Below are 17,360 nucleotides of genomic sequence, written 5' to 3' on the forward strand. Positions count from 1 at the left end.
GCCTTTAGGAATTATTGATACATTTTGAAAGGGTCCTCCCCCATCCTAAGATGACAGTCGTATCTCTCCACAACATGTGTGTTTGTCGGATCTGGGGCATTGTGTGACTGTGCACATGTGAGTCTGTGCTGTGGTTCTGTCCTTCATCCTTGACAGTGAGATTACAGAGCATGGTAGAGGGAGGAATACATTTGGCTTCTAGCAAAGGAGAATGTGTTCTATGATCATGTGCTGATCCCCAGACCTAACATCTCTGTCATCACCAAGGAGGGCTTTATCACTAAGTGATAGGGTTTGGTGACTTGCCACTATGTTTAATCACCGCTAGGAGAGCTCCTGGGAAGGCCAGCTAACCAAACTGGGGAATGATGAAAGCAACAATTCCAGTAACTACACTGTTCCTCCCTGACACTGTAAGCCAGGAAATGGGCTATTTTATTTGATTCTCCCCAAAGCTCTGTAGAAATGTTATTATATGTCCCACTGAATGGAAGAGGAAACTGAGGCTTAGATGGCACAAGGTGATAAAACTGGAATTCTTATTCGCTGCACCTGGTCATCCCGTAGTGTCCTAGCCTGACACTGATCTCATCAGAACCCTGAGCTAACCTCTGAGCTAACTGGGAGTGCAGGTCAGCACGGGCATCCACTAGACTGTTACTTGGGTGGCTCCACCTGCTCTGTTTTGTTGTTGGGCTCTATCCCATTTATTTTCACTGTGGAACAGATAAACTCAGAGGGGAGCCCAGTCATACTCTACTGCTGTATTTCAACTTGCCAATTTAAGTGACTTCCTGTACCACAGTATTCTCCAGACGAGCTGACAGAACCTTACACTGCTCTCCCTGCTTTGCACAGCTCCTGCACTCCTGCTGGGCTCCAGGGATGTGTACCATTCCCAGGTGGGGCTAGCACCCAGTGGCAATTGCAGACTGGTTTTGCTGCTGGTGGTAATAGACTCTCAGAGGGAGGCAGATGTGGTCTCTCCTCCCTTCCTTCACATCCTGACGAGAAGTCAGCTCCAGTTTGCAAAGTGTCTCTGGCTCCGTGGCCACCAGCTGTCTGCAGGGCGCTGAAAGCAGGAAGCTTGTGAATTTTATTTTAGTGTCTCTACCCCTCTTTTCTCCACTCCTCTCTGGCCCTGTTTCCCCTTTCCCTGCTCCCTCATCTTCAGTGCAACACATCGGGAATATGCATTGACATGGTATAAAGAATGCTTCCAAATAGTGCGCTATTTTTGATATAGAAACTGTCTTATAAAAATATTTTAAAATCAAGTAACATAAAATGAATTAATTAAAACTATGAAGGGAACACAGCCAGTTGTAGTTATTTCAGAAAATACTACAGCTTACACAAATGAAAACAAGTATCTTATCCAGCCACCTGCAATTGCAGCTTTTACTTTCAAAGTAGAGTTAAGAACAAAAAAATCTAATATGAAAAATATTTCCATTAACTGAAATTTTTTAAAATGAAAAATAAAGGCCAGAATTTTTTTTTTCCTTCAGGGAAATAAACCAGGGTATAAATCTCTTGTGGTAACATCGGAAGGGCAAAATATTTACCAGTTTCCATAGCTCTTGTTTAGTTTACAAAGTGCACTGTAAAGACGGGAGCCTTTGTTGCCGGCTCAGAAGGGATCCAGAGCCGTGCTGGCTGTTCCTCTCTCCGTATTGGGGAGCAGGGGGTGCTGTGCAGAGCAAGTACTGCTTCAGCTCAGCTCAGCAAGAACTGCCTCCATCACCCAGAAGCCTGGTGCCCCTGCCTGGAGCCTCCCTTTCTCTCTGATCTCTGGTGTTCTGTAACCTATACATTTCACTTGCATCTTCTCTTAAATTCTCAGCTGTGGGCTTGTATTCCTTCTGTGACCTTGGGCTTTGAAGACTTCCAGGTTCCCTTGCCGTATTCTCTGTGGGCCATTCTTTTATCATCTAAATCGTTAACTCCAGCTAGCTCTCATACCTGTTCTCCTGTCTTAATAATTGTCACATCCTGGCCCTGGAACCTGGCGGGTGAGACAGGGCTGCCTGGAGTTGGCCTGTGCTGATGCAGGAGCGCCATCTGCTGGCCCACTTCCTGCATAACCCGGCATGTTATGCCCCTGTACAGCTGGCTGCTGGCGGTTTTTAGAAGCTTAGCGTTAGCCACAAAGGGCTTTTCCAGGGGCCCAAGATTCTGTCTCCTGTCTCAGACAGGCCTCCTTAAAGCTGCTTGGGAAAATAAAAATCCCCGGAGGAGGAGGTTTAGCACCTGTGTTTGGTTATCTATTGTGGTGTTGCCCATTGTCAGGATAGTTGTAGCATTATTTATTCTTAAATTTAGATATCTGAAGTCCACAAAAACAGGCTCTTTAAAAAGCCTCCTTTAAAAGGGAGAAAAACCCCTCAAAACACATAAAAACTATAAGCCTCTTTTTATTTCACAACCTTTGCCATTTAAAAGTCGGGATACCACCCTCCCACCTCCCCTACCCCCCCCCCCACCCCCCATTTACTGTTTCTTGGCATCACCCAGAGGCCTGAGGGAATGAGCCATCGCTGCCCCTGCCCCTCTGCCTGGCCTCTCTGCTCCCACCTCTGAGGCCAGCACCCAGGGCCCCTCTCTGTGTCTTCCTGGCCCCCAGAAACACTGGAATAGCAGCCCCTGCAGCCTTTTTGTTTCCTATTCCTAGTCCCTCCCTCTCAGTCCTGCTACCCTCACCATGTTGGCCCTTATTTAACACTCTTCCTGGGACGCAGGGTCCTGCTTATAAAACTCCAGGGATGCCCCTTGCCCACCAACTTAAGCTCAAGCTCCTCAAGTGGGCAGGGAAGGCCTCTACAATTGGCCACTGACCCACAGGACATTCTCCCCTCTGTTCCACACCCAGAATTCTTTCTCCTCCCCAAGCTTCCCCGCCCCCCGCCCCATACTCCACCTCCCACCCTTCACAGGCACGCCTTCGGGAGGCCTCTCTGAGGGCCCAAACCCTAGTGACCTGCTCTTCTTTGCCCTCCTGTCGCCCTTTTACTTTTCATTCTAAAAATCGCTTTCTAGAGATACAGCTTACATATAATAAACAGCAGCTAGTAAAGTGTACAGTTTGGTGAGTTTTGACACGTGCACACTCCTGTAAAACCACCATCACAACCAGGACAAGGGACGTTTTCATCATTCCCCAAGGTTTCCTTGTGCCCGCTTTAATACGTCCCCTGACCCCCAGCTCCCATCCCCAGGCAACCACTGGTCTGCTTTCTGTCACTATAGATTTGCTTATATTTTCTGGAATTTCATATAAATGGAATCCTGTAGTATATACTACTTTTTTGGCCTGGCTTCTTTCACTCAGCATAACACTGTTGAGATCCACCTGTGTGTGTGTTGTACTTCGATAGTCTGAGTAGTAGACTATTAATGGCTAAGTAGTATTCCACAGTGTGGATGTATCACACTTCATTTATCTCAGGCAGCTTTTCATGCATGATCTTATTTCCTCAAGTTGACTGTATTTATCCAGTGTCTGTCACTCCCACTGTCCCAGCAGGGTCAGGCACTGTGACTGCCTGTGAGTGGCAGGTGTAGAACATGTGGTGTCTGGGGCCAGAATGCCAGGTTCAAATCCTGGGTGTGCCACCTGGTCATGTTCCTTCTCTGTGACTCAATTTCATCATTTATACATGAAGATAATAATAGTGCTTGCCTGATAGGGTTATGATAAGGAACATAAAGTGAATAAACATACAGTCTCTAGGAAAAATATCTCGAACATATCTAATGCTAATTATTATCAGGAGGCAGCAGAACATGTTGTTAAAAGGATGGATTTGGGGTTCAAACCCTACCTCTGCTGGTTCAACCCCAGGACTGCAAGTGCCTCAACTTTCTTGTTTGATAAGTGGAGATAATAAAAATATCCTTGCGATAAGGTTGTAGTGAAGGTGGGGGAACTGACTTCCATTTACTCCAGGGCTTTCTGCCCTAATGTCCTGCACCCCTTCTGAACCTCATTTTCTCTCAGTTCCTGGAAACCTGGGTCCCAGACCACCAGCCCTGCCAGATCTGCACGTGCCTCAGCGGGCGGAAGGTCAACTGCACCTCACACCCCTGCCCCACAGCCAGAGGTGAGCTCACCCTCCCTGGGGCACCCGCCAGGCCCTGTAGCCACCAGATCCACATGTGGATTTCCTGGGCCTGGCCTGTTTCCCAGGCCAGCCCACCCTTCCTTACCTCTCTGGGATGGGGTTCCCCTTGTCCCACACCTGGAATAGCCGCTCTCAGAGCTTAACCCTGCTCTCCTGTCCCACCTTGGCCCTCAGACTAGAGTCTCCTGTAGAGCACATTCAGGGGTCAACAGCCTCATTCTCAGAAATCCCACCAGCCTGATACTTCATGGCCTCCCATGTAGGGCCTGTGCTGGTTTCTGTGGATGATAGTCTGATATATATATATATATATATATATATATATATATATATATATATATATATATATATATATATAACTAGATGACTGGTGCACAAAATTCATGCACTGGTAGGATCTCTAGGCCTGGCTGGCAATCAGGGCCGATTGGGTCCCTCTGGTTGCCAGCTGGGGCCTTCCTTTGTTTCGTGCTGCCCCCTGATGGTCAGCACACATCATAGCGAGCAACCGAACTCCTGGTCTCCTCGTCGAACTCCTGAGGACCTTTGCATATTAGCCATATATATAGATTGTTGACACTATTACAGATGCCCCCATCTTCCCCACCTTTGCCCACCTCCACCCAGCCCCTGCCACCCCTCCCCTGGCCTTCACTGCTCTGTTGTCTGTGCCCATGGGCTAAGTATATTTATATTCTTTGGCTGCTCTCTTCACCTTCTTTGAGAGTCTGCCATATTTTAGATCCTGCTCCAGGCTGTACCACTGTTTATTTCTCTGACTTGTGTGGCATTCTTTTCCAGCTCCCACATGTGGCCCATGTGAAGTGGCTCGCCTCCACCAGAACGCAGACCAGTGCTGCCCAGAGTATGAATGTGGTATGTGTCCCACCTTGGGCATTCTCCAGGGCCCAGGCCCCAGCCCCAGGTGAATGATGTGGGCGCTGCAAGAGACATATGGTCTCAGGCACAGGGTGTGAGAAAGGAGGTGGGCAAGGGCTGACTGGATTTTCCAAATAATGGAAAGAGTAACCTCTAGAAAATAGGATTTGCTGCCTAGAGAAGTTCTGCAGTAAATCATTAAATGTCAGATTTGAAAGCATTAAATAAAGAATGGGGTAATCACTGGTGGGGGGAAGTGCTCAGAAATGGACTGAAGAGAAAGTTAGGCCAAAGTAGCCCATTTTCCTTTTCCTTTCTGAGGACCTTAGATGTGGAGAAGGCCACCTACAGGGCACCTTGATTTCAGCAAGTTATTTGTCAAAGGGTTTCATTTTTGGCTTGCGAACTGCATAGTGAATAATAGGCTGAATAATGCTATAAGTAAATGAATCCAGAGCTGATGGAATTAGGTTTAACATGACAGGAAACCTCTGATGACGGGTCCCTGTCCTGTCTAGTGTGTTTGTTAATTGTAAAATTTGCAGTGAGGCAGATCTTACAGGGCGAGCAAATAGATTAAGGGACAGTGCAAGGATCTACAAAAGAATGAACTAACCTAAGAATTTTATTTATGCTGATGAAATTGGTCAGGGACACATAGAAGTCCTGTGGGCAGGGAGATCTGACTTGAGAACAGCTTGTGTAAAATAGATCTGAGAATGTTAACAGTAGACAGAACTGAGGGGATCATTTAGTTCAAGTCCCTCATTTTGTAGACCTTTTAGGCGTCTACAATGTGCCAGGCATGTTGCCTTAATTATTTCATGACATCCTTAGACTGACTCTATGAGTTAGAGTTCCCACTTTGCAGAAGATGAAATGGACGTCTAGAGGGTTCAAGTGACTTGGCTGTGATCTGAAAGTCCTAGCTGATGACAGAAAAATCAATATGAGCTTATCGGATATCTGGATCTATCTATCTATCTATCTATCTATCTATCTATCTATCTATCATCAATCAATCTACATACCTACCTATCAACCTATCATCTCTCTCCCCCCTCCACCTCTACCTCTATCTGTATCTCTACCTTTGTCTCATAATCACCACCTACCTAACAGAAATCTGCATGAATAGGACTATAGGGTGACATTCACAGGTAATACAAGAATAACCTTGCTAAACTCTGAGTGGATGTCTTTTTTTTTTTTCTGTCCCTTAGTGTGTGACCTGGTGAGCTGTGACCTGCCCCCAGTGCCTCACTGTGAAGGTGGCCTCCAGCCAACATTGACCAATCCTGGCGAGTGCAGACCCAACTTCACCTGCGGTAAAGCCTCCATGGAGAGGAGGTGGTGGTGCAGCCACTCTCTCCTGGCTTGTATTCTAGTTAGCTGACTCTAGTGGGGTTGGGGATGTCTAGGACAGAGGGATCAAGGTCACCCCTGGATTGAATCCTCTAATATTCTTCCCAGCTGCATGATGCTGAAGGTGTCCTGGAAGTGGGTACAGCCACAGGCATGTCCCTGTTGGGCTGTATTATGAGGCAATTGGGTGTAAGATGAAGAAGTCTCCAGACCTAATCTTTATTTACTCCCATCCTCCCACACACCACTGAGGGGAGGAAAAGTTTCCTTGGTTTGTCCTCATTACTGGATCTTATTCCCAAACAGATATACAGTTTTCTTCCCTTTGTATGTTTATATATCTAATCGCTAAATACTGTAATTTAAGCATAGGGTTGTACTAAAGTAAGATGTGTCAAGAAACTGAGTTCTGTATTTAGATACTGAGAATAACCACTTTAAGTCAAGTAGAGGTCTTGTCCTGTTGATTTAGAATCTCTCTTGAGTTCCTAGATGTAAGACCTCGAGGGTGAGAGGACACCTTGTATTTGAAGGAGGCTGTGAATAGGCAAAGGACACAGGATGGGATTTGACATTTATAAAACACTCTGGGTTTGACTGATTGCTGTCATTCTTTCATTCAACCTTCTTAGAGGACCTGAAACTATAGGGTATTGTTCTAGGTACTGAGGTGGGGATAGGATCACATAAGCTGCCAGCATATAAAAATGCTTACCAGTCCATGGCTTTCAAGGCCTATCTGGGTCTTAGGGATTCTACCTCCACCGTCTCTGAGAATCAATAGCTGGAAGGACTCTACCCCATCCAGATGTACATGGGAAGGTGGTAGAGTGGGTACTAAGCAGTCTTTGCTTCTTCTCCATTAAAATTCCTAGTTTCACATTTCTCCTTTTGATTGATGTTCATATTTTCTGAAGACTAACTTCTTTTGGGGATGATTGAATACCCCACAGCCTCTGCATTGGACTTATGTGCATTTATGATTTAATCCCCTGGACCTAAGAATTCCCTGGGTTCTTATTTAATAGCTGAATACTTACAAACCCTCATTGATTTTAATGCCCAGTGTGACAGGACTAGGGTGTCACCTTCCTGTTTCTCAGCCTGCAGGAAGGAGGAGTGCAGAAGGGAGTCCCCACCCTCATGTCCCCCACACCGGACACCGACCCTTCGGAAGACCCAGTGCTGTGATGAGTATGAGTGTGCTTGTAACTGTGTCAACTCTACAGTGACCTGCCCTCTGGGGTACTTGTCCTCGGCCATCACCAATGACTGTGGCTGCACCACAATCACCTGCCTTCCTGACAAGGTAGGGGCTGCTAAGCTGTGGCTGGGATGATGGCAAACATCTGCTTCTTATGGAAGATTTGCCTTCCTGCCCAAACCAAGTGCTATACGGTTGGTGGGTGAGCAGTCAACATTCTATCTCAGCCTAATGGAAATTTAGTTAGCCCAGGAGGTATTTATAGAGAACCTACTGTGGCTAGTGCTGAGGTTAAAAATAAGGTATAAGACATGGTCTGGCCTTTAAAGAGATTTCCTTAGGTTAGCTAAGGAAATAATATGAAGGCATGGATTATTTACAGACAAGTTAATAGTTGACTCATTTGTTAATTGCTATCAATTCATCCATCTATCTATCCTTTTTTCCTTCCTCCCTCCCTTCCTTCCTTCCTTCCTTCCTTCCTTCCTTCCTTCCTTCCTTCCTTCCTTCCTTCCTTCCTTGAAGCAGGGGATCCCTCGGGGGTGAGGACGACGGAGCCCCAATGCGCTAGGGCGTCTGCATGCACGACCCCGGGGACCAGGTTCATTGACTCAAATCCTTTTTATTGAGGAACTACAGGGGTATATATAGCATGAGGGGACCAATCAGAGGGAGACACGTTGCTATAGGCGACCAATCAGAGGGAGACACGTTGCTATAGGTGACTAATCAGAGGGAGACACATTGCTATAGGCGACCAATGGCTGAAAGGCTGGGGTACTATGAATGTGGCTCTAGGAGTTAGTTCAGGCGGGCATTGCTACTTCCTGGTGTGCCGAGGAAGCATGTCATGGTGGAGTGTGCTCACACCATTGCAACAGCCACAGTGCTGAGACATACTTCCTGAGCTCTACTGCCCTTCCTTCCTTCCTTCCTTCCTTCCTTCCTTCCTTCCTTCCTTCCTTCCTTCCTTCCTTCCTATAATTACTGAGCAACTACTCTGTTCTACCAGAACTGGTACTGTATTAGGTGTTATGGGAGAAATGTAAGATGTAGTCAACTTATGGTCTTGCTAGTATATATAAGACAATAGTCTATAAACTGAATACAACAAAGTATCAACAGATGGTACAGATCCTAAATGCACATAGCAGTCATAGGGAGGAGGTCCACCAAGAAGAGTTATGAAAGATAATTGGCAGAACTTGAGATGAACCATTAATTACAGTAGGAAGATCTGAGAAGATTTTCAGCTGCTGAACTATTGAGGGTAAGTCCTGCAATGAATGCCAAAGAGAAGTCACAGTTACCTTTCCCTGGAGTCTATTAGGGCTAGAGCACACACTCATTTGCCCAGAATGCTCTAGACCTCTGGTCCCTTCTGGATTCTCTTCTAGCTCAAGATTTCTAAGTGCCTAGGTTCTGGAGGAGCAGGAGCAGGTCCAGTTTTCATGCTTATTAAAATCTACTTTATAAGCATCCCTGCATGTAGGCAGATACCATGTTGGTTTTATTTATTGCTATATTCTCAGAGCAACCTAGAGCAACTTCCAACACATAGTAGATACTTTCTAAACTCTTGTTTAAGTGAACTGAATGAGTTCACTCACAGAAACCTTGTGTCTACAGGTGTGTGTCCACCGAGGCACTGTCTACCCTATTGGACAGCTATGGGAGGAGGGCTGTGATATATGCACCTGCACCGACATGGAGGATGCTGTGATGGGCCTGCGTGTGGCTCAGTGCTCTCAGAAGCCCTGTGAAGAAAGCTGCCAGTTGGTAAGACGCACAGAGAAACTAAGCACTGTGTGGAACACTCAGGGTATGGAAGTAGGGGCGGGTATCCCAGGAAGAGGCAAAAAGCCCCTTTAGTAAACTCTCATTCAAGACCAGAATGATGGGGGAGGGGAGGTGAACTGGGGAAAAGAAAGAAGCATCAAGAAAGGACTGCAATGTCATCCTTCTGTGATTCAGGTAATCCTTGCCTAATGGATGTTGTATGTTGTATGGTCTTGAGTCCAGAGAGCAATGGAGTTGGTTTGAGCAGAGGTGTGGATTAAATGCCTAGAAAAGAGGACTTGATTATTTTCCTATCTCGTCCCTCTTCAGACATTACTTGGGCTATCCCTAGAACAGATAAATGTTCTGAATTTTCTGAGATTATCCCAGTTTTAATGTCCTATAGTGTTTCCACAAAGATTGGTGATTTTTCAGACTGTGTTATAATTTGAGGTACAGAAAACATGATTGGTCTTCCCCAATCAGTTTTAAATTCTCATTGTAGTTTATCCCTAAGGTTTCTCTGTATTTTGGGGGGACTCTTTTTTGAACATTTAAGATTAATAAGACCCTAGAAAAATGAAGCACTCATGTGCAGGGAGAATTGGGGGTCAAATTCTGCTTGCTGGTTTAATGCTATTTTTATTATTACTGTAGTTTTATCCATAGATAATGATGATAAAAGAAGAGTAACACATCTTGTGGTTGCTTCTGTAAATGTTAACAGCAGAGAAAACAGTGCTCTTGATGCTGTTTTGGAAATGTGTGGCTTGGTGATGAAAGGGAGGGACTATGAGTAAATCCAGAAATAGGTAGTCCATTCAGCTCATCTGCTGCACTACCTGCAATGATGTACTGAGGAGAAGCAGAGTTGCTAGGCAACTTTGAGAGAGGATGATGCTATGGTATCCAGGTGTGTCTTATGGGAATGCTAAGTTTTGGAAACCTGTTGGTCCCCCTCTCCTCCCATAGGCTATGGAGGCTATCAGAATAACTTGCTATCAAGTAAAGAGAGTACTGTTTAGAGGCCATTTTTATAAAATTGGCACCCAATATATTTTGTGTTTCAGTAGGGAGTTTTGGTTGCAAAGAACAGAATCTACTCAAGTTAGCCAAAATAAAACTCTCAGGAATGAAGTACAGGATATATAAATTGGCATACAACATTTCTCTCCCATATCCCATGAGCCCCACCCCTGTCTCTGCTCCTCTCTGCCCATCTGCTCCAGTTCTTCATTGCAGGTCAACTTTCTCTGGGAAGAAGTTTTGCTTTCTCATAAATTTTATTTGCACATGGCTTTATTGCATCTGGCTTCAACTCAGCATGACTTTTTAGATCCAGGGCCATCCCTGTCCAGTGTGACTTGCTCAGTCTTTGTGTTCAATAGATTGACTTTTCAAGGAGAAAATTTATGGACTTAGCTCATCCCATGGATATGATCCTCTGTCCAGTCCCCAGTCTAGTCCAGTCAGCTGTTGGGGAGGGTGCAGGTTATATGGTAGAAACTTGTCTATCTAGAGCAGTGGTCCTCAACCTTCTGGCCCTTTAAATACAGTTTCTCATATTGTGACCCAACAATAAAATTATTTTCGTTGCTACTTCATAACTGTAATGTTGCTACTGTTATGAATTGTAATGTAAATATCTGATATGCAGGATGGTCTTAGGCGACCCCTGTGTAAGGGTCGTTCGACTGCCAAAGGGGTCGCGACCCACAGGTTGGGAACTGCTGATTTAGAGGCTGTGATGCTGGAGGCAATTTCAAAAAGAAAATGGGTACAGAGGTCAGGTGAATGAGTGGAGGAGGCAACATTTCTAGAACACTTGACCAGATGATTGCTGTAGAGAATTGAGTGACTTGTCTTAAAGACTGAATGTTCACACCTTCTAGGGAGGAGAAGGAGGTTTATGTTAAAGCTGAAGGCATGTGGGAGGCTGGGCTTTGATCTGTACGATGTCTTGAGTTGAGGTGGGAGCTTCAGTGAATTGTGATGGTTTTAGACTTCATTCTTCAAAGAGGGAGGTATCAGCTCTGGTCTGGCTCCAGAGACATTTGGGCTCACTTACCCGAATTCATTTGTTGTCTAGGTTGTGACAAAAACAAAACAAAAACAAACAAGGAAACATTACCCTCTGATTCTTTCTTTCTGAAGCCACAGTCTGGAGAAATATACTTTCCTCAACCACCTCCATAGTTCTCTACTGTTCATGTCAGAAAAATTAGGTAGAGCAAGCAAAGGGTAAAGCTGGCTTCCCAAAGAATATTGCAGGTATGCCTACATGCCTATGGCCTTGCTTCCATGTTAATGGCAAGAGGAATTTCCCCTCTGTCATATAAACTTTAGAGAAGATTTTCTTTGAAGGCTTATGACCACCTGATTCCACACTTTTAGACTCCAGAATCAGACTAAATCATGGCATTAGGAACTCTGTCCGAGGAACTGAATGTAATGCATTATATTTTATTCATCCTCATGAACTCATCCAGAAGGAAGGAGAGGCAAGGCTGTTCTTCCCACTTATCAGATAGAAAGCAGAGCACTAGCACAGGGAACAAGGTTGGCCATAGATCTACAGCTCCTTTAAAGCCAGTAGAACTGGGTTGTCTTGACTTCTAGCCCAGGGCCCCTTCTGTGAGGCTGACACACTGGCAATGCCAGCATTTTAAGGGCCAGCCTGATTCAGCAAAGAGACAAGGGACCAATGCTCCATGCCTCTCACCATCATTTCAGCAATGTTAACCGTGTTTAAAGGATTGTGCTGCTAAATATATTAGGAATCTATTTTTCATTGGCATCTGTCTTTAGATTGGCTAGATATTAGACCTGCTTATTTCCATTCTTAATTGGGAAACCAAGGAAACAGGATTGAGAAGAGAGTAAGGAGAAGGGTCTGAGATGTATATTTTGAACAGATATAAGGTAGAGGATTTAGACGGGTATGGGGAAAGAAAGAGAGATGAGAATATTGGATGAACCCTGGTTGTGTAGCAGGAAAATGGGAATGCTGGAGGTGGAGGGGGATCTCAAAAAGATGGCAGCCAGGAAATTTGGAGACATGACTAGGAGAACCTGAGCATGAGAAGTTGGTGGGATTTTGGGAGAAGGCATCTGTCCTGGTAGTCATTCATAGTATCAACAGTGTGTCCTCCCATATTGGGAGGCAGCAGAAAACAGGAAGAACACACCAATCCAGGTCACTTGGCACTCTTAGAGAGGCGCATAAGAGTGATGTTGGGTCCCTGAAGGTATTGATGATTCTTTTGTGCTCTGTGAGTCTTTTATGGCAGCTTGTATATTCTGCCTTATAGTGGAGGGTGTCTAGATTGTATCATTCTAATTTGTTGGCTTCTCCAAAGTACCTAGTACGTCATAGATGCATAATAAATTATTAGAATCTCAGATGATAAAAGACTGGGGACAACTCACTGGGCACCTCTGTGACATGGGTCAGGATGTAAGTGGGCCCCATGGAGATGGTATGATGTTGAGCCAAGTCTCTGGAGTGCTTGTGTTCCCCCAGAGAGGCACCAGCTAGCCCAACATCAAGTGCTGTGTGCATCTTCTGGCTTGGTCCTGCGTGTGAGTGTGCGAAGCAGGCCTGGCCTCCTCACCCATCCTGAACAGCTGCGAGCATTCCTTCTCTTTTAAGAACAGAACTTTAAGATAAAGCCCAGTCCTGGGGTCTGTCCCCTGGGCTCCTGAGATACCACACATGTCAGTGTTTTGCCTATTCTTTGTACATTGCTTCAGAGTTTTCAGTGGACAGTTTCAATCCAAATTCCCAAAGCTTTGGCCAGATTAGAAGACCATTAAGAGGCAAGGTGAGCTAGTAAACTTCCAGGATGCTGGTCTCCCTGGCAGGCATTCTAGGGAAGGTTGGTCTCTGATGCTCTTATCTCACTGTGCCCTATAAACTACATCAAGTAACTACTTGGGGCAATCTAACTCTGCACATTGGTGAGAGGTCTTGGGATCAAGGTATTCATCTTATGTAGGTACTTTGCCCTATTAGAGCAGAGACTAGTTCTCAAGCATCTTGGATATTCTCCCCCAGTCAATGAAGTGCCCTAGATTTGGTCATGATAAAGATCAGGTCAGGTAGCTGTTGCTGAGTGAACTCTGGGCTGTGTTTAATACTTTTCATGAACTGGATGTTGGTCTCAAAGTGGAAGCTTTAAGAGGGCAGGATTATGCCTTTTCAGCTGGTGAAACTGAGTCACTAACTTAGTGACTCAATGGTTGATGCCTCCTAGCCACTTCTTAGCATAGTTCTGAGGCTGGTGGATGACAGAGATGAAACCGTTCAGGCCAGCAGTGTCTCTGTAAAACCCCAGGGCTCAGTACACCTGTGGAGCAATAAGCACACTCATGTCTCTGCTGCTGACCTGACCTCACTCTCTGCTCCTTGTGTTTTTTCCAGGGCTTCACTTATGTCCTACATGAAGGCGAATGCTGTGGAAGGTGCCTGCCATCTGCCTGTGAGGTGGTGATTGGCTCACCACGGGGGGACTCCCAGACGTACTGGAAGGATGTAGGTTGGGGCCTCAGGATGGGTTGTCTATTCTGTGGTTTAGTGCTGGCCTTGGTTCACCTATAAAATCAGAGCTCATCCCCTGCCCTTTGCTTTCCTTGCAGGAGGTTAATTAGCTGCTGGTGTTACCCAGACGTCAACTGGGTTGCCTTGCCCCTTAGGAACTAGTTAAGATGGCCTCAGGCTTCCCATTTCATTGATTTTGGGAGAAGCTCAATTCCCTCTCTAAGAGTTCTGTGAATGCCTAGGGAATTTATGTCAGTGAATCTGAGGTCCTGCTTCCCCTGAGTGGTTGGTATAGGGATGGCCTCACCACCCTTCATGTGCCATGGGCCTGCCACCCCACCAAACCCACAGGCTGAGGTGCTATTCAGTCCCACACCAACCCTGACAGACTCCTCCGACTTCTTCATGAGTTCCATTGTACACATTTCTATCACAGAGAAGCAAACACTATTCTGTTCCCTAAGTCCCCGAGCTATTTCTGTAACCCTGGCTATAGCACAAGTTTGACATGCTTGCTATAGTGTATTGCAATGTTGGGCTTTACCTGGTGGATGGGACTGAGATGTTAACCCAGGGCATGATTCAAGGGCCCAGACCAGTTCCCTGGGGGAACAGTGCACTCCCCTTGGGACTCTGTGTTCTAACTACAGGTTGGCTCTCACTGGGCCTCCCCGGAGAACCCCTGCCTCATCAATGAGTGTGTCCGAGTAAAGGAGGAGGTCTTTGTGCAACAGAGGAATGTCTCCTGCCCCCAGCTGGATGTCCCCACTTGCCCTGTGGGCTTCCAGCTGAGCTGTGCGAGCTCAGAGTGCTGCCCCACCTGCCACTGTGGTAAGGCACCCTGTCTAGGGACCCACCTTCCGGCCTGGGTTTCCAGGAAGGGCTCCTGAATTCTTTGCTTTCTTAGCAACTCGGGGAAATGGGCAGGATCAAAATCTTTCCATCTGTTCCTAATGCTTTTGTGACAAAGCAAATACGATGAGAGAAATAGAACCATTTCCTGAAGGTCATAATGGTGCTCAGTGATGGCTTATACCACTATCTCATGTCACGGGCATGGCAACCCTGGTTGGTGGGGACTGCTACTGCTTCCACCAGCTCACGGGAGTTTGTGAGCTGTAGGGCTGGGGCTGGACCTTCATTTCTCTGACTCTAGAAACCACCTTTGTGATTATTCATTGTATTGCCTCTGCTAGGGAAGGTATTCCAATGTCCACCCCCTCCCTCCCTACAAACAAACAGCAACAGGAACAAACAGCTCGCTACCACCTGCTCTGAATTCTTTGTATGATTTTATCTTGTGACTTAAAGTTCCCGGAGTAGAATTGCATTCTTCATAAATCCAAAGATTCTCCCACTCACCCCTTCCATGTGAATCACTGAAACATGTGCCTTCCCTACCAGGATGCTCAGGGGTCTTCTCATTGAGGGCTGGGTGCTGGGCAACAGGCAGCCTGCCCCTCCTCGCCAGGCCTGGGGGAAGTGAGACCACTATGGCTCTGGCAGTAGGACCCACAGTGCCTGGAGGTGGAATGTAGCGAAGGGCAGATGTAGGAGAGAGGCCCAGATGGAGGAGAAAGCCCTGAAGGGATCAGCTGTGTGCAGGGCAGGGGTGGCCAGGGTATTCTGTACTCTCACACCTGCACTTCTCTCTCCCCAGAGCCTGTGCAGGCCTGCATGCTCAATGGCACCATCATTGGGGTAAGCTGTTGCCTTCTTCTCCAGGGCCAGTTGGTGGGGCAGAAGTGGGGGTGCTGTGGGAAGGGTGGGACACTCAGTCATTCTAATGTGGAAATGAGAGAAACCGGGAGACCTACCCCCAATGCACGCTCATTGCCTCCAGGGCTTCCCAGCATCCTGGAGCCTGGCCTCAGCGGTCTTCCTAACTCTCTAGGGTCCGGGCACCCGGTCCGGCACTCATCTCCCAGCCCCACTCCAGGCCCATGAGCATTTCTAATGCGTACAGAGAAGTGCTCTGCAGTCATTGTGCACATTTCAACCTATCCCCCACTCCCACTGCCCGGCCCCCTCTTTGGCATGGAAGCCCTCACTCTTACCATTGCCACACTTGAGGTGGGAAGGCAGGGAAGGGAGTGGGCCACTGGAGACAGCAAGAGGGTCAGGGTGATGGCTCAGGGCAGCTATGGGAGGCTCCGCCCATAAGGAAACCGTTTATGGGGCTGAGGTGAGAGGGGAAGTCAGGGGTTTGGGGTGCTGGGAGGCCTGACCGTGGTGACTCTGGTTCCAGCCTGGGAAGAGTATGATGATTGACGTGTGCACGACTTGCCACTGCACCGCCCAGGTGGGGATCATCTCCGGATTCAAGCTGGAGTGCAGCAAGACCACCTGTACGGCCTGCCCTGAGGTGAGAGGGTCGTCGAGGACCTAGGGGGTGGGCTGAATACTCGTGGGCCCAAGTCATGGGACCTCACTGGGGTTTTAAAATAAATTTTCCTTATTTTCTGATTGTGGGCAATATTTGACACCTGTCATGGAGAGTCCAAGTCACCCACCCACCCACATTTCACCTCTCAGAAATTACAGTTTAGTTTTGTGCATTTTAAACACTTTCTTTTTGTGTGTTTAAAATAAACACAATATTTGCAAGGCTTGTGATGCCGTATTTACAGTTCTGTATTTTCTTTTACACATTTAAAAAACCATCATTACCATTTTTGAGAACACTAAAGATTAATTAGTCAGCAAATATTTATCAGACACCTACTCTGTGCAAGTTTATACACCATCTTCTTTGGAAAAGATGTGCCACAACCTTCACTTTTATTATGGGACATTGAGGCGGTTTAAAATATTTCACCCTGTTTGCGCTAGGTCACAATGACTGCGTGCTCTCAGTCCCTCCTGAGGGTGGATTCGGAGTAAAAGCGTCATTGCTGGTTTGGGAGATGACAACCAGCATTTTATTGTTTTCATTATGACTCTTAGCCCCACGTCACAGAGCTGGACGCTCAGGAGGATGCTTCGGCTTCTTCCTCAAACCACCCGCTGTGCCTGGGGTCCTGCTGTTTTAGAGACCACACGTGGTCAGGGGAGTTTCTTGGGAGCCAGATACAGGGAACACAGTAACAGCTCTTTCAGATGGTGCACAGGGAAGGCTTCTCTCTTCAACTTTGCAAGGCAGCAGGAGGGGTCTGGGGCCGAGTCTGGAGGAGACCTCCCTGAGAGGAGCAGCACAGAGGGGGAGACCAGGAGTGGTTAGGGATGAGGGACACGCATACGGTTGCTTTATATGCTCTCGAGGACAAGAGGGTGTTCTACATCTGTGTTCTTCATGGCACTTGGCATAGTGTCATACTCAGAATAGGGGCTTAGTACATTTATGTGGAGTAGACACAGCTATTTTTGATAGAATGGTTTAAAGAGGACATTCCTGCCTCAATTAGAAGCCCACTAAGAGTGGGAGAGTGGGTTTTTACTATTAAAAAAAGCACAGTTGATGTTTTAGGTG

At 46.6% G+C, this 17,360-nt stretch overlaps 1 protein-coding gene across 1 annotated transcript in view; it reads left to right on the forward strand.

Annotated features, from left to right (window-relative positions):
- The window catches only part of VWF (von Willebrand factor), a 121,439-nt gene that overhangs the window by 90,974 nt on the left and 13,105 nt on the right, over positions 1-17,360 (forward strand). The window contains exons 39-47 of the mRNA XM_081084446.1: positions 4,001-4,103; positions 4,926-5,000; positions 6,227-6,331; positions 7,472-7,677; positions 9,202-9,351; positions 13,775-13,885; positions 14,542-14,722; positions 15,552-15,592; positions 16,140-16,256. Of these exons, the coding sequence (XP_080940572.1) occupies positions 4,001-4,103; positions 4,926-5,000; positions 6,227-6,331; positions 7,472-7,677; positions 9,202-9,351; positions 13,775-13,885; positions 14,542-14,722; positions 15,552-15,592; positions 16,140-16,256 (1,089 nt within the window). The remainder of the gene's footprint in view (positions 1-4,000; positions 4,104-4,925; positions 5,001-6,226; positions 6,332-7,471; positions 7,678-9,201; positions 9,352-13,774; positions 13,886-14,541; positions 14,723-15,551; positions 15,593-16,139; positions 16,257-17,360) is intronic.

This window comes from Myotis nattereri (genome assembly GCF_964212035.1).
Source record: "Myotis nattereri genome assembly, chromosome: 2".
NCBI classification, from domain to species: domain Eukaryota; kingdom Metazoa; phylum Chordata; class Mammalia; order Chiroptera; family Vespertilionidae; genus Myotis; species Myotis nattereri.